Genomic DNA, 20,638 nt, shown 5'->3' on the forward strand with positions numbered 1-20,638 from the left:
AAAGTATTAAAAATGAAATAAATACATATATGAATCAATACTTTAAGACTAATTACATGCATAAAACATGAGGGCTTGAAAATGCAAAACAATTGAGACATTTCCATTTCAGTCTATCATTTCCGAATAAATCAACACTAATCTCAACATGGAAAATAGAAACAATTCCCAATTTTGTTTACAGAGGAAATCCAACTCCAAATCTATTATAATGAACAATTATGTTCCATAGATTTGTTCTTATTCCTGATAGCTTGCAGCCTGTCGCCATCTACTGAGAATGGACCAAAGTAGCATAGAAAGTCAAGCTACACCGGAAGCTGCGGGATTTTGTCTTCAGATTAAAACAGTAATAATTTTAAAAGTAAAGTATTGCCCGGTAATAATCATCCAAGATCAATTTTATAACTCAACGTGCCAATTTAATGTATTATTATGGTCGTTTATATCAATAGTGGGGAATTTCTCAACATTTAAAACAGCGTCTTGACGAGTGCGACTTTTGCTTTGAAAATCAGAACCGGAACTAGAATACAGTTGTTAGCTACTAGCTAGCTTGATGCAGGCTCCCCGCTGTCCGAGCTGTCAGCCACGTCACCTCCTCTGGAACAACTTTCCCCCCAGACCTTTGCAGACTCACTTTATCAGTGGATTCAGCTGACATTGTTATCTGTTTATCTTTCAAGATAAAGAGCCAACAAGCTACCGAGCAGACCTTGACTTCACTGTGTAGCTGTTAGCTTAGCTTTTTTCCTTTTTATCCACTGGACTCGCGGTTCTGATTTTTGTGGCTTCACATCTCCGCAGGACGTGTTTAGGCCTTCAAAGAGTTGCATTAAAGTTTTTTTTTTTTTATCGAAACGGATAGCAAACATGAATATCTTTCGTTTGGCCGGTGACGTGTCACATCTGTCGGCTATAATTATCCTGCTGCTGAAGATATGGAGGTCCAAATCCTGTGCTGGTATGCTAACATTCACATCACTGCATTTTAAACTACTAATGTGATTAAACAGCTTCAATTTAACAACATGCATGCAATTATATAGTATAGATACAACTGTGATAAGTTCATTTGTAGATATCCTTTAAGTTTAGTATGGTGGGGGTTTGCATTTTGCTGAGAATTTCTGCAGGAGTGGGAGCGACGTGGCAACTTCTTCCACCTTGTAAACAGCATCCTGTATCCTGAACACATCCTAGCTGCAGTGTAGCTGTCTCTTTTCCCTGTTAAATAATAAAAAACGAAGTTAGTCATAACCCTGTCTTCTCATATATGTGATCTCCCCTGGATTAGAAAGTGGCCATCTGCTTCTGACAGGGATTAAACTTGTTTTTTCTCTTTTTATGAAGGAATCTCGGGGAAGTCCCAGGTGCTGTTTGCCCTTGTCTTCACCACCAGGTACCTGGACCTGTTCACTGTCTTCATCTCTCCTTACAACACCGTCATGAAGGTAAGTTACATCCCAGCAAGTTTCACACACACTCTGTCCCTCAATCTGACCTCGATGAAAACACACTGTTTTTTTAGCAAAAGGTCATGTAAGGTCACAAAGTGATTCCTTTAGTCCTCTGTGAGACAAGCCATGCCTAAATGGAACTAGTTTGAAGCCACACACACACACACACACACACACACACACACACACACACTCATACAGCTGAATCCATGGTTCATACTTTATCTAGTTACTATGCAAAATAAGCAGCAGTCAGTCTATCTTACTTACTGTTTCATGGCCAATATATAATCCATGTAATTTTGTATTGCTTCTGTTATTTCTTAACTTTATTTTAACAATGACAGGAGACGCCATCAAAGAGCCCCGCTGCACCCATACATTAAAGCAACACTTTGCACCATAATGTCCTCTCTGCTCTCAGGTGGTGTTCCTCGCTCTGTCCTATGCCACTGTGTACCTGATCTACATGCGCCTGAGGAGCACGTACGGCTCTGACAACGACACGTTCCGCATTGAGTTCCTGCTCGTGCCGGTCATCGGACTTTCCTTCCTGGAAAACTACGCTTTCACCCCAATGGAGGTAAATAACAAGCACTCAGATTGTGTCATATCATAGATCATTTAACGGCTCATAAACATGCAGCCCAACGGATTTATGGTCAGTTTTTCATTATGTTTTATTAGCACATTTTAAAAAGAAGGATCAGACGGAGAAAAGTAAACAGAAACAAAAGAGAGAGGTGGAAACTAACTAGGTACATTTACTTAAGTACAGTACCGTACTTAAGTATTATTTTGACTTTACGGGAGTATCTCCCAGTAGTTTATGCTACTTTATGCTTTTACTTCAATATATTTTAGAGGCAAATATCATACTTTTGACCCCCCAAATGTATTCACGATTATGAAATCCTTATATGATATGATGCTGTACTGTACTGCTGATCATATATAATCTGCATTACAACTACAGAATGTGTACATTTTGATCCTAATACTTTTAAGTAAAGTTTTGAACTCAGGAGTTTTACTAGTTATGGAATTTTTAAAGACCATAGTTTTTTTAAGTTACGGATTTAAATACTTCTTCGACATCTGATTAAACCTCAACTAACAGAAAGAACAACATATAAACGTCAAATTAGCAGTGCAAAATTAAAACAACTTGCACATCTTTTACAAACCTAATCTGGTATATAATAATAATAATGTGATGTAGAGGCAGACTGAACAATACACCTCTTTTAATTAGTACTTTTAACATCTCAGTTAGCAGTTCAACTCATGAATGTCTCTCCCACTGACTCCCTCCAGATCCTGTGGACCTTCTCCATCTTCCTGGAGTCGGTGGCCATAATGCCGCAGCTCTTCATGATCACCAAGACGGGCGAGGCGGAGTCCATCACCACCCACTACCTGTTCTTCCTGGGCCTCTACCGGGCCCTCTACATCGCCAACTGGGTGTGGCGCTACCACACGGAGGGCTTCTTCGACCAGATCGCCGTGGTGTCCGGCGTCGTGCAGACCATCTTCTACTGCGACTTCTTCTACCTTTACGTCACTAGGGGTGAGTTAACACCAGTGCACAGTGACTTTTAAGCAGAGATGGCAAAAGTACACACATCCTTTACTCAAGTAGAAGTACAGATACTCGTGTTTAAAAATACTCTGGTAAAAGTAGAAGTACTGACTAAACTTCTTTACTCAAGTAAAAGTAAAGAGGGCTTTGAAATGTACTTCAGTAAAAAGTACCCATAACTACCATCTGTTTTAAAGAGTACCTGACCTCCCTTTATATTAATAGAACAATAATGTCATTGTTAGCTAATGAATGTTTCCATGCTGAACAACGGCAACATGACAACGTTTTCATTGGTCCCTCTTCTTTAGAGAAGACCAGGAAATGATGGATACACGGATCGTGTTCAAATCAATAGGCACGCAATGACTCTAAATAATAATGATCACGCCACCAAGCACACATTCAAACTAAAGGAACCAGCCTGTTTGGAAAATGTGAGAAGTAGAAAGTACAGGTATTTGGGTTCAACATGTAAGAAGTAGAAAGTACAGGTGTTTGTGTTCAACATGTAAGAAGTAGAAAGTACAGGTATTTGTGTTCAACATGAAAGAAGTCAAAGTAAAAAGTGGTCAGAAAAATAAGTAGTGGAGTAAAGTACTGATACCAGAAAAATGTACTTAAGTACAGTAACAAAGTATTTGTACTCCACTACTTCCCTCCTCTGCTTTTAAGACACAGAAGCTTCATACATTCACCAGTGGGGGATTTACTGAGGTATTTTATGTTTGAGAACAAAAAGTGAAACTATCTTCAGCTTGTGTTAACAACATAGCTTGTAATATTAGACATTTAACCGCAATCAAGTTTAAGACAAGGGATACAAAAGTGCTGAAATGCTAACTCATTGTCAGTTTTAGGACTAGTTCCTGCACCGCTGTATTTACAGTTCAAGTGTTTGACTGAGGATTGATTTACAGACAGCCGGATTGTATCCTGTAAAGACAGTTGTCAGCTGCGTTGTTAGTTTATAATCCGGCTTTTCCAGTTGACAAGTATGAATCTGATAAGAGGCCTGGTATTAGTGTTTCTAAACACACTTCTAATGCCTGCTTTGTTCTGCCTCTTTGTCCTCAGTGCTTCGAGGAAGAGGAAAGATGAGCCTGCCGATGCCAATTTAAAAACCAAAACAAACAAAAAGACGTCTGTGCCGCTCAGCCGACTCTCTGTGCCTGCTGCAGCTCAGCATCCCACACACCTTGCCCTTCAACTGTACATGTATTTAGCAAAAGGACTATTGTGTGCACCTCTAGAGTTTGATATCCTGTGTGATTGGTACTTTGTGTGTGTGTGTGTGAGTCTGTGTGTTGTTGTGAGAAGTTTGTGATTTTTTTCTTCTTGAGATGCTGAAAAATGTGTCACTGATTTGAACATGGATCTTAAAGTGAGTAACGCTATGGAAACTGTATATTTGTCTTTCCCTACTGTATAAAGCTCAGAGAGACACTTTGTTATAATGTTTTAAACCAGAAAATGGTGTCATGGATTTTCATACAACCACATTTTTACTGTTTCTTAATTCAAGTTCATCTTATTTATACATCCCAATATTGAAATCACGAATTTGCCGTTAGGGGCTTTCCAAAGTGTACATCTTCCACAAAGTGTCTTCCTTAGAGCTTACTGTATTATATGCAAACCCCTTCTTTCTTTATTCCTGTGTTTGTTTCCCTTTTGTATTTCCTCTTAAAGGTCGTCTTTTGTATTTCAATGTGATTCTTCATGGGAGGAAAAAGGGCTAAATGTTTCATTTTGTCTTAAATGAAGCCAAAGATGGGACAGATAAATGCTGCAATTGTTTAGTCCAGAACATGTTTGTGTTTGTTTCTTTGATGGGACTTAGAAAGTACTTTGTGTCAGGGATAAAGATAAGGGGGGGAAATGTCAGCAGAGCGTGTTGAATATCTGTAAAAGATTTACCTGTTTTTGATAAATGTTTTAGTCACAGTAAATTGATATTATCTTTATTATGTGAATGATCTCAAGTCAAAGGCGTGGCTCGGTTCTTTTGTTACACATGAATTACAACACACCAGGATGTTTGCCTTAAACACACACACACTTAAACACACACACACTTAAACACACACACACACATTCTTATTTAACAGTGTTCTGAAAGTGCCGGTGCATTGTGCAAATGTTAAACAGAGCTGACTAAGTGAAAGTATGACTAAGGGACTTTTTCATTCAAGCATCACCTCTCTGTTGGCCATTAGAGCTGCAACGATTGGACAACTTATCGATTAGTTAATTGACAGAAAAGATCACAAGTAATATCACAGAAAATCCAGTTTTCAACCTGTTAAAGGTGGGGTAGGTAATTTTGGAGAAACCAGCTCGAGATCGCTAGAATTTGAAAATACACAGCCGGAACAAATCTGCCACTTCCTTACAGAGCCCCTCCTCCAACACACACGAACGCGCACATGACCAATGAGGGCACGAGATAAGTTTGTGCACAGATGGAAGGCTGACAGGCAGGTAGGCCATCCAGTTATTTTAGCCGGGCCGGCTCAGATGATTGGTCGTGCTTTTTACAGTATTACAGCTTCCACAGATGGCATTTTTTTATGGATTTTTTGTCAAAGCACTTAAGATATTCATTGCTATCGGGATGTTAAGAGCATTCCATGGAATATAACAAAAAGTGTATCTCGAGCCGGTTTCTCAAACTTACCTACCCCACCTTTAAATATGAACTTTTCTCTGTTTTGGCCATATTATAGTAAATGCATTTTTTTGGACTGACATTTAAAAGCATTACCTTGGACTTATATATATATATATATATATAAATAAATATATATTTATATTTTTCACAATGTTCTAACAGTTTAAAGACCAAACAATCAATCTAAGAAATATCGGGCATTTATACCTTATATGTTATAATGAAATAGCATAAATGTTTTTATAAAATGTGCAACAAAGGATAAAAAAGAATAAAACATGTATAAGTAAAATAGGACACTTAGTACACTTTTAGTCTTCAAAAATCTTATAATTACATCGATAATAAAAATAAATCAAATGAGTTGCATCCTTATATTATCCACCTGAGTGACTTTTCAGTGTGGAGTCTTCATGAAGGTCTTCCTGTGTTTATACAGCACCTTGCTCCCTTCCCTCACCGCTCCACCCACGGCTTTAGCAGCAGAAGTGATGGAGAGAGGCGACGCTGCCAGAGCCGCCGCCCTCCCCATCACCTTCACCTTCCTCACCTCCTTCCCTTTCCCCTCGTCCTTCCCCAGGATCCCCGCCCCCTCCGCTGCCCCCTGCCCCACCGCTGTCACCAGCTCGCACCAGAAAAGCCTCTCCACCCTTTTCCTCTCCTCCTCTTCCCTCTTCTTCTCCACCTCCGACCTCTGGTCCTCTTTCTCTTGATCAACGTTGTGTCTTCTCTCTCCAAGAATCCTCTCCTGTGCGTCCTTCACGGCCCTCTGAGCCTCCTTAAACGCATCATTGCTATAGCAACTGCCTCCATTTTTCGCCACAACCTCATCTATCTTGTTTAAAAGCTGAATTACTTGTTGTGAGCCCGTTGGGGTTTCATGCTTTTCACTATTCTCAAAAACTTGATACCCCCCACAGCTGTTAACAAACTCCCACAGCTCAGGACTCTCCCCCAGGAAGTCCTCCACCCGTTTCCCTCCTAGCTGCCCCCCCCAGGTGAACAGAACCACCGTAAACATGGCGGCTCCAGGCCCAAACGTGGCCTTCACCCACTCCAACGCATCCTTCTCCTCCGGGGTGAACCTGCCGAGCTGTAAGATAAGAGAAGATATACTTATTGATCCCAATTAGGGGCATTTTTCCATCACAGCAAAATGTAGGTAAGTCATTGCACATGGATTAGAAGTCAATATAAAATACACATATCAATAATGAAGGATATATATCTATAGAGCAGGGGTGTCAAACTGAAGACCCAATACTTAATTTTATGTGGCCCGCAAGAGCTTGCAAAGAATATAATACGTTCATTATATAGTTACATGCCGCTTTACAGAAGCACGTTGCTCATATGTCCCACAATGCATCTAATTTTGTGACATGCACAATGCAGAGACATGCAATTATGTAATATAATACATTATTTTATATATATCATATATTTATATATGTATATTTATATAGTCTTAAAGTTACAACCGGCCCTTTGAGTGCAACCATAATGCTAATGTGGCCCGCGATACATTTTGAGTTTGACACGCCTGCTATAGAGTATTGTTGGGAAAATCCTGAATGTACTTTTCCAATATGAGAGTAACATGATAACAAAGGTATCCCAACTGTAGCTGTGTACATGACAGGATGTATGATTACCTAGAAGAGCATCAGGACTGTTTGAGGCATATGATAGCTATGTGATTAACATGATGATTCAGCCTCTATGGAGATAGACATATGACAAGCATGATCATTTCTGACGTGGAGCTAATCTGAAGTAAACATTGAATACTGCTTTATATTCCTCCATCTTGTGACTGTGTAACTCCCTCTCTTGGATATCAGCATGTGAAGGACACTATTCAGGAACTAGTTGATGCTCTGTATGTGATGACTACGTTTTTGAGATTTTGAGAAAAAATCTGAATTTTTTTGTAAAAAGTCAGGATTTTGAGAAAAAGTCCGAATTTTTTGATTTTGAGAAAAAAAGTCAGAATTTTTTGATTTTGAGAAAAAAAGTCAGAATTTTGAGAAAAAAGTCAGAATTTTGAGAAAAAAGTCAGTATTTTGTACATGACAGGATGTATTATTACTTAGAAGAACCGGTATTCCTTCATCTTGAGTTGTGTAACTCCCTCTCTTGTATATCAGCATGTGAAGGACACTGTTCAGGAACTAGTTGATGCTCTGTATGTGATGACTACTTCCATTCTGGAGGATCAGAAATACATGGATCCTGAGATTGAAGCTCAAGCCGGTGACCAGTGATATTTTATATATATTGAACTTTACATTTAGGGTCACCAGGAAGGCATGAGGCCCCGGAGAAGACATCGCCACGGATCGTCCCACCTCCCTCATGACCTCTTCAGGGGACAGGTGTGTGTGCAGGAAGCCCGGAGTGTCCACCACAGAGACCCTCCTCCCGAGCACCGCCCCTGTGTGTGTGGCGCAGTGTGTGGTGACGGAGGAGGGGGACACGTTGACGCAGAAGGCGGTCCGGCCCAGGATGGTGTTTCCAGAGGAGCTCCGGCCTGTTCCGGTCCGTCCCAGCAGAACCAACCTCAGGGGGTCAGGAGGGGATGAAGGGGGGGGTTCTTCACTCACTGTGGCAAAAATAAAAACAGCCTTGAGAGGATATCTTTAAATAAAGGGGCCCTTTTAAGCTTTTGGGGGGTTTTCCATTCCTGTAGTGTGTTGCTAAGGGTTTGTGTGCATGTAAATGGTCTGTAAAGGCTCAAATCCCTGTTCCCTCCAATGGGAGTTTCTCTCCCAAACACTAACACCCCCCTGCCTGAAACGCGTCCATTAGACCCCTTTGTTTACTTTTGGAACATAGTAACATCACCCTGTAACACTCGTGTTTCTATTGGCTAGCGCTTAAACACATTGTACGTGATAGGCTAAGGGGCGGGACACCTCTCAGCGGACAACAGAGCCGGCCAGACACTAAATACTGATATGAAGCTGAAAACTAGCATAATATGTCCTCTTTAAGTATTGATGTGCAGCTCCCTGCTCATCCTGTCTGAGATATTTTCTCATTAATGACCTTCTTCCTGCACATTATCCTAGATACTTAGGCTACTTAATAAATCAATGTTTTGACTCAATATATGAAAAAAAAAAAAATCCATTTACCAGTCTTTAAACACATTCTCTTGATTTGTTCTCTCCTTCTCTTACAGTGTAATGGCACAATGATGCACTGACTGATCTCCAACTCAGCATGATAACAGAAGTAATCGACATACCTTTACATGACGCAGCACTTTCAGATGACGACATCCCAGGAGAGATAATACAGCCTTCAATTTGGCCAGTCGTTTTTCTTGGGGGACCGAAAATAAAGGAGATGTTTTCCGTATGTCTCCACCGCGATTCGGATGTCTTGCCTTTGATTGTTATTTGAAGAGCAGCATCCTGCAGAGAGCATCAGCTGCGGTCACTGAAGAGCAAAGGCTTCACACTGCAGCTGTCAATGATAACCATATACTGTAACATAAAGTCACATGCACTAAATATCAGACAGCTGTTATTAATAAGTATCGTTGCTGTTTCAGCGATCATTAATACTGATGTTTCTGACGTTACTTTTGATGATAGCACAGCCAGCACTGGGATTTTAATGATGTATTATTGTAGCTCCCCGTTATGACCACTAGAGGGCAGTCAACATTCACAATTCTAAAAAAGAAAATTAAATTCTTGTTTAAAAAATAATATACAAGCAATACCTTTTATAACAAAAAAAGAAAATTCCCTAAATCAAATGTAAAATTAATATAATAATTATAATAATTCAAAATAAATACAAAAAATAACAATAATTTTGCTTGGAAATTGAACTCCATGAATATGACCCGAGTAAGGTTAAAACGTAAAATGTAACTAAATAAGTGACAAAATGTTTGCCTTTATAATTTCATAAAGGTATGTATTCGCACAATTAAAAGGTCTTACCAAAATAGAATACAATATGAGAAACCATAATTATACTTTTTGTTATGTCATGGTGAAAGTAGGTTCAAATATGCTATCAAAATCTAAAAAAAGCTTGGATATATATTATGTGATATGTATGACTTACTCCAATGTTGTTTGTGATGCAGAATCCAAGGTAAACAAGCCATGCCTTGCACCAGTCATTGTAAATAATTCTAACAATAAGGGGGAAACGGAAATGTTGGCTATTCATTAGAGAAAAAAGATCTGCAAAGTTCTGTTTTCATCTCCTAACTAGTGACTATTTGATGTTCTGAATAACTGGCACTGAATTCATTAGAAATTACATATAAATGACTTCATCACATCATTGTTTTCATACAGTTCATCTACTCAGGATGCTTACTGCTAAGCAAGTACAGAGAAAACACTTTGTGTTCAGCTATTTAAAAAAAACACAACACTTTTCACACCCACACAGTGCGGAGATGAGGTCTAATTAGACAGAAGTGAAAACACCTGTTTAGGAGCACCATTTCATTTCTCCTCTTTTTACACACAGAAGGCTTCTCAATTCTCTAATTTCCCCTCCACAACTCCTCGACTCCTCGGTCCTCCGGTAGTGACCCGGAAATGGATTTCAGCGTGCCATGTTGAAGGACATCTAATTTCTCTAAATGCACATCGAGGACTGAGCATCGAGCATCGAGCATCGAGGAGGCTCTCTGGGGGAGCTGTAATCGAGGATACACTGATGGTTCCTCCTCGACTCCTCAGCTCGCATCTCCTGTGGGCGGGACTAAGTCACGAGGATAGGAGTCGAGGATAGGAGTCGAGGATAGGAGTCGAGGAGGGGAAATTAGAGAATTGAGAAGCCTTTTAAGAATGGAGGAAATGTAGGAAAAGCGAACCACCTCAAAAATAAAACGTAAATCGTGAAGTAGTATGTGAAAGCAGGTAGTATTTAATAGGACTTTGAACAACAATAGATTAGGTAGTTTCAACATTTATGACCGTCCATGATGTTTAAATGTTACAAAGACAATCCCTCCTAAATAAAAAGAAAATCCTAAATTGTTGCTGTTTTTTCTTTTTTAAACTGAAAAGCCATTTTGTTCTTTTCAACTGTATTCCACAATTTGTTTTTCAGTATGCCTTCATACATCACACAGAAAACCACTTGACTTGTCACAGCTACATTTCCGTAGTCTTTAACCACTTTTTTAGTTTGAACCCTTCAGTTTTATTGCATGTCTTTAATTCTCCCTTTTGAAAAAGCCCTGATTCTCTTGCAAGAAAAGTCAGTACCCAAATAAATGTACAGAAGCATATATCCATTTTGAAATCACTTCCAAAGCATAAACTGACATGAGTGTGTGATTATGAATGGCTTTCATGTTCCTTAACAGATTGAGAGGCAGATTCTGTTTGTGTCTGCTACATAACGGGCGAATAACGGAAAAGCACTTTTTGAAAACCAGCTTTTGAATTGGCCTCTGTGGTGAAAGACCATTTGTGAAAATAACTGTGCAAAGAAATCATCCTCCACGTCCTTGACTTGAGTTCTTGCAGCACTCACATGAATTGCATATATATCCTCATCATTTTTAAGCTTGGATATCAGATCTGGCACATTGGTATAGGAACAAGAACAGTTCATATAATCATCAGGCTCATAAATCGTGTTACTGTTTTGTTATGGGATGCTAAATCTGCACACAGGTAAACCAAAAAGAAACAATAACACACAGCTTTTTATAGACTGCTAGGCAAACACTACAGAGTATTATTGCATTTAATGGGTTTGTTTACTGGATCCATCACGCAGCATTGTTGCTCTGTGCTGTAGTGAGTAATGGAGTTTCACCTCATTAAAAAACATATTCTACAGCTTAGTTTTTAACATACAATTAGTTCAAATATAATGAACATTAAAACAGAAGGTCTAGAAATGTGCAAACAATATAAATCGTGTGTTAGTCGATGTAGATGTCACAGTGGTTAATATGAAAGCTGGGGTAGGCAGATTTCTGGAGATCAGTTATCTGGATGTTGATGTATCGTGTCTGCTGTCAGAGGTCAGAGCTGTAAAGGCAGTTGTTGCCAATGCTGTAATAACAACTTTTTCTGCAGGACTTTATATCACGCTTTCACCATCTGCATTTCTAGAAGAGCCAATAAGCATGCCCTGTCTCCAAAACGACTTATGATTGGCCGAAGTCCCTTGTCACTTGCTGGATTTTCTTAAAGCCTGACAACCAAAAAGGAGGCGAAGGAGTCTAGTTGTCTCTTCGAGCTACTGAACTACAACATGCTCAAAGGTTATTATAAAATGATTTGCTGTCTACCCCAGCTGTAACTGCGCAGTTGGACCCTGATTGCCGAAGAATAGAAAGTAATGTACAACTCAAAAAGAAAAGGTCTAACTACAGATTTCCTGTCTGTAAATCCTCTCTGCTACAGGCAGCCTACTGGTTTGTTTTTATGTCCATGTGGGCTGGTGCTTGAGTCGCCATCAGGAGGAACTGTCGCCGGGTCGGTCCCACTCCACCTGGTTTCTCAATGGAAAGCAGGCTACCTTGCTGGGAATGTGAGTCTCCGAGCTCAAAACAGCCACGTATTCTGTATTCTCAAAGTGTGTCTCTACGGTATGACTGCTGCTGCTGCTGCTTTCATTCTGCAGCTCGGCCTCGCTGATCAACTTTGAGTTTTCTACGTCGAAGAAGCTGCTCTGACCGATGCCCAGCCCGAAGCTCTCCAGCATGTCCATGACTGACAGAGTGGCCGGGTCGCAGGGCACCTCCTCCTCCTGTATGAGACTCAGCGTGGGCAAGATGTCCACCAGCTCTGCCATCTCCATCGGCCGGATCACCTCAGTGATGCTGCAGGGAAAGTCAGTTTCCCCGGAGTACGACTCTTGTGTTTCTAGGACCGTGTAGCCGACGTCTAACTGTGCCACAGCGCCAGGCTCCAGTCCTGATTCAATCAAAGCCGTCGCACATTCTAACTCTGATTGGCCGCCGATGCTCGTCAGGTCTAAAGTTGATTTGTGGGTGATGTCCACTGGGTATCCGCCCTTTGCGACACCCTCCATTAACAACGTGGCATCTGCAGGGACGACCATGATCCCAGAGGGAGCGGCGATCTCCACAGGGACGATGTTAGGTGGAGCCACATTGACCAAACACTCTGAAAGGGACAATGGAAAGACAACAAACATCTTAATTCAATTTCAAATCATAAGATAAGATAAGACTTTATTCATCCCGAATGAAGTCGAATGAACTCGAGCCAGAGTTACAATAATAATACAACTGTACACTAACAGAGCAGTAAAAAGAGCAATTCAATAACTACAGGAAACATAACAGTCATACATACATAATTCATGTAAATATTAACATCCAGTTAATCAGTACATTAGTAGTGCAGTAGTGGTAGTTACGTAATTGCACGTTATTTATTGAACATTATTAATAATAACAATAATATTGCACATGTTATATAGCAGAGTGTTTTGTAATGATGGTAATGATATTGTGTGGAATTTCTCAGTTCCCTGCAGCATTACTGCAGCTGGTCCATTTCGGGACCCCCTTGAAAACGAGATGGTGCATCTCAAGGGGTTTATCCCAATAAATACAATGTCTATATATATATTACATCTGAAATAAACTAAACTAAGATGTTGAACATGCCGCTTTCTAAACATCAACATGTAGCTTTCTCATTGTGAGAGTGTGAGCATGCTGAAATGAGCATTTAGCTTAAAATAATGTTGTGCATTTGTAGCATAGCCACAAGCATTGCTGTGTAGACTTTCAGTTTTCAAGTCTATCTAATGCATTCTTTTATATCAAGTACTACTGTCTCATTCCTTAACTAGAATATAATTAGTCCTTTGATCCTGCTTTTAATCCATGAATCAGGGTTTGTTTTTATCTCTAACTTAATCCATCTTCCCCACACTCAGGATTTGCTAATGAGGCGTTTTCTCTCTGCTCTCATTTGAATTGTCTTTCCTCTGAACTCTCTCCAGTTCACTTCTGGACGTATGAGATGTATTTTTATCCACACCCGAATAATCCTTTACCTGCAATGGCTCTCTGAGCTTGTAGCCGATGGGGCCAGGTGAGTCTGGCGGTCAGACTGTCCTCCTCCTCCTCTCCATCAGGACGTGGGGGGGGGTCTCCTCCCATCACCAGGCCCAGAGGCACCGCCCCCACCCACTGCTTCGAGCGCACGCACTGCAAACAATCCATGATCCAACGAGCGTCCCTCCAGACCGCATCCAGACGCTGAGGAAACAGGAGAGAGGGAAAACTGTTGATTTAACTTAAAGGTGGGGTAGGTAATTCACTTCATAAACACTTTTTGTTATATTCCATGGAATGCTCTTAACATCCCGATAGCAATAAATATCTGAAGTGCTTTGACAAATAAATCCATAAAAAAATGTCACCTGTGGAAGCCGTAGTACTGTAAAAAGCACGACCAATCATCTGAGCCGGTCCGGCTAAAATAACTGGATGGCCTACCTGCCTGTCAGCCTTCCATCTCGTGCACAAACTTATCTCGTGCCCTCATTGGTCATGTGCGCGTTCGTGTGTGTTGGAGGAGCGGCTCTGTAAGGAAGTGGCAGATTTGTTCCGGCTGTGTATTTTCAAATTCTAGCGATCTCAAGCTGGTTTCTCCGAACTTACCTACCCCACCTTTAAGTCCAACAGGAATTACATTTAATCATCATAATTTAAAATGTGTTCTGTATATTCTAAGTTATTCTGCATATGTTTTACCTTATTCTGTATATTCTGACTTATTAATTGGAGTTATTATCACATCATATGAAAGCCACAAAAAAATCTAAGAGTTTTACATAAAAGAAACTGCTTATCTTTCATATAAATATTCATATGAAATAGAAAGATCCTGTAATCCTGTCCCACATATGATGTAGTAGTACCATTTTGCATTGATTTGTAGTTACGTGATATAAAGGCCCATGAAAACATTTAAAATAAAAAAACGGATAATTTGGTAATATAAATATTTATATTAATAATGGAGTTCGAAGAAAAAGTTTTAAATTTAAAAGCTGCAGATTTTTTAATATAATTAATCGATACAAAAAAGGAAATCTAAAATCTAAAATCCAATAGGAGAGGTGTGTCCTACTCATCCATTGTAGTTAAACATTGATTGACACCGATCAATAACTGAGTTGCATCAGTACTGTATGTTGCACTGTCCTTTATGCTACACATATTGTAGGAGCCAAAATGCTTGTTTTGCCATTGCTTATTATTTCTATTATTATCTTCATTTCTGTTTGCATCACGTTTAATTCTTATTGTTTATCACTTACTGCAATTGTCACGTGGGTGTGGTTTATTGGTATTTGGGTCACCACCGGTTTTGGGATATGACGTAGAGCAGGGGTGTCAAACTCAAATACACAGTGGGCCAACATTAAAAAATGGGTGCTAGTCGAGGGCCGGACTGGTTCAATGTTTATTGCAAAACGTATTGAAATGACCTTATTGCACATATTAAACCTGGAACTAACAAAGCTTAAATTATTGCCTATAAAAACAACATTAAACATTAAATAATCAGTTGCATTCATTTCTTATGGCTCTATCTGCAGCTTTTCCCGAGTCATTTCTTATGATTACATTTCTCCACAGGCCAACAACAGCTTCAAAAAAACTATTTCCCTCAAAGAACAAACCAAACATGCCCTGTTGCTGTGAGAGAAAAAGTGCAGAAGGAAACATCCATTGAAACTCAGGTTGCTGCTCTGTGATGCTAGTTCAAGCCAGATACTTGGCATCTCATCTTGGGTGCAAGTTCATCAATGTTTGGGCTCAGGCTCTGAGCTGAGGAGACCCTCAGGATTGAGTGAAGGTGTGCGTGCAATATACCGGCGGGCCAGATCTAATAGTAATTACAAATTATCCTGCGGGCCGAAATTAAATCCACCAAGGGCCTGGTTTGGCCCCCGGGCCTTGAGTTTGACACATGTGACGTAGAGGAGAGGGTGAATGGCTCTGATACTTTCTGTTGACCGTGTGGTCTGGAGTTGTATATTGTTTGTTTTTTCTTCTTTATTAAACACCATGGCCTATAAATGACTTGTATGGAACGTGTCACAGCAAAGAGCACATTTTAGCCTCTCAGCGGCATAACTCATAGGGAGTTTTTGCTGCTATACATATCTTCCCTGGTCTTACCTGAGAGAGCTCCGTGATGTGGTTGAGTCTCTCGCGGGCCTCCAGCAACTCCTTGGTGTCCAGCGCCTCCCTCAGAGCCTGCTGGGCCAGGTGAGAGTCCAACTCCAGCCTCACCCACGCCTGGCAGTACTGAGACAGGAAGTCCCGCTCGTACATCCAGAAGTGAACTGGAGAGAGTTCAGAGGAAACACAAATCAAATGAGAGCAGAGAGAAAACGCCTCATTAGCAGGATCAAAGGACTAATTAGAGCAGAAACAGTGAAATCTTAAAAAGATAAGACACTGGACCTCACTGTGTTTTACACTCGTTATACTTTCCAACCAAACTGGCAGAGGTTGAAAAGAAACTCGTGTTTTTTATCGTAATATTTTAGACTTTGAAGATAAGACAAATGTATTGATCTTAAAGAGATGAAATAAAATGACTTCTGACCTTTGATTATGTCGATGCTGCTACTTTTTTTTAGTTCAAAGATAGTTTGAAATGTTTTGAAATGGGGTTGTTTGAGGTATTTATCCATATAGTCAGTGTATTTACTACAGAAGGAGGTTGGAGTACAAGCAAATCATCATGTGATCAGCAAAATGCATATATTGAATTGCAGAATATTTATTTATTATAATTGTATTTATTTTTGGATTCCTTTCTGTGTTTTAAGAAGTGTTAAGTAGCTGGTTCTTTTTATTCTTGGTGTGTATCGAATGTGATCTGTTTTTATGTAAGAGCACTTTGTAATTCTGTTTTAAAGGTGCTATATAAATCCTTCCTGATTCTTCACACTCTTACTATGGTTAAGTACCCCATATAACCACTTCTAAAAATCCAAACCATCCATTTAAAGTGGCCCGAGGACACTGTGCTGATTTTAGAAAAGGTCCAAAGTGGTCCCAGTTTCATTCATTCTATTGTGTTGTGTTTTAAAATGTTTTAACATCATGTATGAGGGTTTTCAGTCTGTGGCTATAAGTATGGTTTTATTGTCTCGTGCCTTCACATTCGTTTCTTTTTGTCCCATCGGTTTTGTCTAAATGTATTTATGCTGCTTTTCTATATATGTATTGATGGACAGCACTTTGGTCAACTTTGGTTGTTTTTAAATGTGCCATATAAATACAGTTGGATTGGATTAATCTCAGTTTTTGTTGTGTTCCCCTCTCTCTCAGCACTGCTTGAAAACACTGTGGTTCTTTTGAGTGAGAGATGCTGTATCTATGGACTCTTGACCCTCCAGTGGTCCACCCACCCAGCTCAAAGATCTGCAGCGGCATGGTGAGGCCCGGCTCCTTGGTCCCCACCAGAGGCCAGTAGTTGGAGCTGAAGTCCTCGCTGGGCGGCAGCAGCAGCAGCATGGACAGCTTGTCTCCAAACTGCAGCAGCTCCCGGGTGTACACACCATACTGATACGCCTGAAACACACACACACACATACATCATATTGCATTACATTTAAAATCAGAATCAGAATACCTTTCTTAGTCCCACAGAGGGGACATGTGCATGCTGTTTACATTGTTACAGCAGAAAAGAGCCAAAGACAGCTTAATATTACCTAGAAGCATGCATAAAAAAGTATTAAAGATTAAAAAAAATTATAATAAAAAAAGTTACACCATTTACAAAATACACATCCTGCAAGAACTAGGACTACGAAAACACATTACTCCCGTATTAGCTGCTCTGCCCTTGCTCTAATTTCCCTTAAACCCTTGTTGATACCTGGATCCTGAGCTTTATATATGTTTACATGACATCTGTCATTTGTATTGTTTATGTTGTGAATTTATTATGTTTTTTAATCTGTCACTTTTGTTTTGATGATATGTACAGACTGTTAAGCCCCCTGAAACAAATGTGTAATTTGCGATATAAGTCAAAATACTCAATTACAGGTAAAAGACCTGAATTTAAAATATTACAATTATACGTTTTAAAAGTACAGAAGTATTACCAAGTGTCTAAAGTATCATATTTCCCTCTGACATGTGAAATACTCAAGTAATTTACATAGTATGTCCAAATAGTAGTTGAGTAAAGTACATGTACTTAGTAACAATCCACCACTGAGGAAGTATATTGACACCACACACACTCAGACACTGAAATCCAGCACCAGACACTTTTTTACGCTGCTATGGACAATCTTGCACTAATGTACATCTATTGAATAAGAGAATAAGATATTGAAGTGGCTTTTATTTAGGTCTTAATGTGTGCATATGTATAAATGTGTCATTGATTGTGTGACATAGGATATACATATTTGTTTTTGTATTCGGGATTGTGGGAAACGGTATTTCGATCTCTCTGTCTGTACACACAAACTGAAAGTCTGACAATAAAGTTGACTTTGACTTCCATGTTGGCTGTGAAAAACATTGTTACCCTGTAGAGGGGGATGTTGAGCTTGGTCAGCAGGTGAGTGATGGCCGCTCTCAGAGACATGACGAACTCGGCCAACCCGCTGCTCTCCATGGCGCTCTCCTCTTCCTCGCTCAGGATATCTGGAGCGCTGCCGTTGGTCGAGGTGTAAACGTGACTCTGCAGCCATTCCCACTCCTCTCTGTCACACAGGGATGATGCAGTTACTAAAACACTGCTGTAAAAGCCATAAGAAGTAACTAGGCTCAGGAGCTGTGACTACTTAATGCTTATACTTTATGTTCAGGCGGGCATCTTCCAAAAGCAGTTTTTGATTTAACATGATATGAAATTGGCAAGGGCCTCCGCCGTGTTGGGGGAGACTTATGGGAAAGTCCAACATCCAAGAGAGGAGGGTGAGGCTGCCAAACAGAAACCTCTCTAATTCAAAAGGCAAGGTTTATTTATAGAGCATGTGTAATACACTGAGGTAGACTGTGAAACAATACAATATCGTTTGAAAGAGCACAATAAAAGAAGATAATTTAAGAAAGAGTTAAATACTAAAATAATACAAAATATTAATAGACTAATAATACAATTATACAAGGCGTTTGCCATGGATTACCACATTTAAAATATTGCTTTTAAAGCATCGTGATTTTACACCTGAAAGCTGTAACTGTGGTTTCTTTAATACGTGTGCAGCTTAGTATAACTTGTTGTTGAGCTAAAGAGTGGTGCAGGAATGAGTCCTTAAACCTGGAAATGAGTTAGCATTTAACTACTCCCGTGTACCCTGCTTCTATGTCAATGATTTTTGAACATGTGTGTGTAAAACACGGATCTTATTTTGGGGTATTTAACCTCAATATTTAGTGATTGTCTAACTTTTTTTATATGACATGAAATACGTCAGTTAATACCCCACTGGTGAATTTAAAAACCGCGGTTGCTAACGAGTGTCTAAAAATGAGGCAACTAAACGTCATCACGCCCAACATTAGCCGCCTTTAGCTTAGCGGTGGTGACGTGAAGTCATGAGATAAGATAAGATAAGAAGTACTTTGAGCCCAAGTTGGGAAATGTTTGTGTTGCAGCAGCATAAAAAGACATGGCATTGTACAATAAAATTAAAAGACAAGAAATAAACATTTAAAAATGTCAACATCTCAATAGCAATGACCCTGCTGTAGTTCCTTTAGTGTCGGCTGTGTTACCTGGAGACGTGTGCGTTGTGTCGGACCCGGGTGTGGCAGAGCAGGTTGGGTAGCCTCTGAGGAACCAGAACCCGGATCTGTTCCACGGAGCTGCACAGCTTCAGGATCCCCACGTACAGACCCGGCTTCGCCCACTGAACACTGTGCCTGTGGAGGGAGAGCTTGTCCTGGAGAACAGGGAGGGAAGGTATGGCGTTGGGAAGCTGTTAATAGGAGTAAGTGTTTGGCTGCTGTAAATTGAGTGTCTCATTTTGTATTTTAGATCTTTAGGGCTTTTTTTTTAGGGGTTGTTTGAAATGCAAAAGAGATAAAAAAAATGTCTCATTGATAATGTCAGGAAAGTCAATCAATGTAATAACCCTAAACCTCTTATAAAAGTTGCTGCAATTCAGTCAACAAAACATATTGCATTTTTTTTTTTTTTTAAAAAGAAAAAACTGGCATACTTTTAAACTTGTGGATTTCAGAAAACCTAAAACGACACCCAGGTGACAATTGCAGGAAGTGATGATAACCCAAAATGATGTTTACAGTCTAAACCAGGGGTGTCAAACTCAAATACACAGTGGGCCAAAATAAAAAAAATGGGTGCTAGTCGAGGGCCGGACTGGTTCAATGTTTATTGCAGAACTTATTGAAATGAACTTATTGCACATATTAAACCTGGAACTAACAAAGCTTAAATTATTGCCTATAAAAACAACATTAAACATTAAATAATCAGTTGCATTCATTTCTTATGGCTCTATCTGCAGATTTTCCAGAGTCATTTCTTATGATTACATTTGTCCACAGGCCAACAACAGCTTCAACAAAACTATTTCCTTCAAAGAAAAAACCAAACATGCCCTGTTGTCGTGAGAAACAAAGTGCAGAAGGAAACATCCATGTAAACTCAGTTTGCTGCTCTGTGATGCTAGTTCAAGCCAGATACTTGGCATCTCATCTTGGGTGCAAGGTCATCAATGTTTGGGGTCAGGCTCTGAGCTGAGGAAACCCTCAGGATTGAGTGAAGGTGTGCGTGCAATATACCGGCGGGACAGATCTAATAGTAATTAGAAATTATCCTGCGGGCCGAAATTAAATCCACCACGGGCCTGATTTGGCCCCCGGGCCTTGAGTTTGACACATGTGCACTAAACGAATATTTACAATAATACAAATAA

General features: G+C 39.9%; 3 protein-coding genes across 3 annotated transcripts in view; 1 reads left to right on the forward strand and 2 right to left on the reverse strand.

Moving 5' to 3' along the window:
- Positions 1 to 550: 550 nt before the first annotated feature.
- Positions 551 to 5,014, forward strand: kdelr3 (KDEL endoplasmic reticulum protein retention receptor 3). The gene is made up of 5 exons (XM_034143313.1): positions 551 to 964; positions 1,354 to 1,454; positions 1,885 to 2,043; positions 2,778 to 3,030; positions 4,120 to 5,014. The coding sequence occupies exons 1-5, from the start codon at positions 874 to 876 to the stop codon at positions 4,161 to 4,163; spliced, it is 648 nt and encodes a 215-aa protein (XP_033999204.1). The 5' UTR covers positions 551 to 873; the 3' UTR covers positions 4,164 to 5,014.
- A 1,034-nt stretch (positions 5,015 to 6,048) lies between these two features.
- LOC117493463 (GTPase IMAP family member 7-like) lies at positions 6,049 to 9,071 on the reverse strand. The gene is made up of 3 exons (XM_034144026.1): positions 8,970 to 9,071; positions 8,008 to 8,321; positions 6,049 to 6,809 (listed from the first exon to the last, which is right to left on the reverse strand). Exons 1-3 carry the CDS (start codon positions 9,001 to 9,003, stop codon positions 6,114 to 6,116), a joined length of 1,044 nt encoding a protein of 347 aa, XP_033999917.1. The 5' UTR covers positions 9,004 to 9,071; the 3' UTR covers positions 6,049 to 6,113.
- Positions 9,072 to 10,601: 1,530 nt separating this feature from the next.
- Positions 10,602 to 20,638, reverse strand: part of LOC117493071 (ankyrin repeat and fibronectin type-III domain-containing protein 1-like) — a 30,833-nt gene continuing 20,796 nt past the window's right edge. The window contains 6 exon segments of the mRNA XM_034143461.1: positions 10,602 to 12,849; positions 13,754 to 13,958; positions 15,894 to 16,060; positions 17,138 to 17,300; positions 18,277 to 18,454; positions 19,473 to 19,639. Coding sequence (XP_033999352.1) covers positions 12,176 to 12,849; positions 13,754 to 13,958; positions 15,894 to 16,060; positions 17,138 to 17,300; positions 18,277 to 18,454; positions 19,473 to 19,639 — 1,554 coding nt within the window. The 3' untranslated portion in view covers positions 10,602 to 12,175.

The sequence above is a fragment of the Trematomus bernacchii genome, unplaced genomic scaffold, assembly GCF_902827165.1.
Source record: "Trematomus bernacchii unplaced genomic scaffold, fTreBer1.1, whole genome shotgun sequence".
Lineage (NCBI taxonomy): Eukaryota > Metazoa > Chordata > Actinopteri > Perciformes > Nototheniidae > Trematomus > Trematomus bernacchii.

Coding starts and splice junctions, on each gene's coding strand:
- kdelr3 (XM_034143313.1), top strand. CDS start 874: ATGAATATCTTTCGTTTGGCCGGTGACGTGTCACATCTGTCGGCTATA. Junction 1,455..1,884: donor CTTACAACACCGTCATGAAG/GTAAGTTACATC, acceptor CTCTGCTCTCAG/GTGGTGTTCCTCGCTCTGTC. Junction 2,044..2,777: donor ACGCTTTCACCCCAATGGAG/GTAAATAACAAG, acceptor GACTCCCTCCAG/ATCCTGTGGACCTTCTCCAT.
- LOC117493463 (XM_034144026.1), bottom strand. CDS start 9,003: ATGTCGTCATCTGAAAGTGCTGCGTCATGTAAAG. Junction 8,322..8,969: donor AAGTGCTGCGTCATGTAAAG/GTATGTCGATTA, acceptor TTTTTGCCACAG/TGAGTGAAGAACCCCCCCCT. Junction 6,810..8,007: donor CCTTCCTGGTGACCCTAAAT/GTAAAGTTCAAT, acceptor CTTATCTTACAG/CTCGGCAGGTTCACCCCGGA.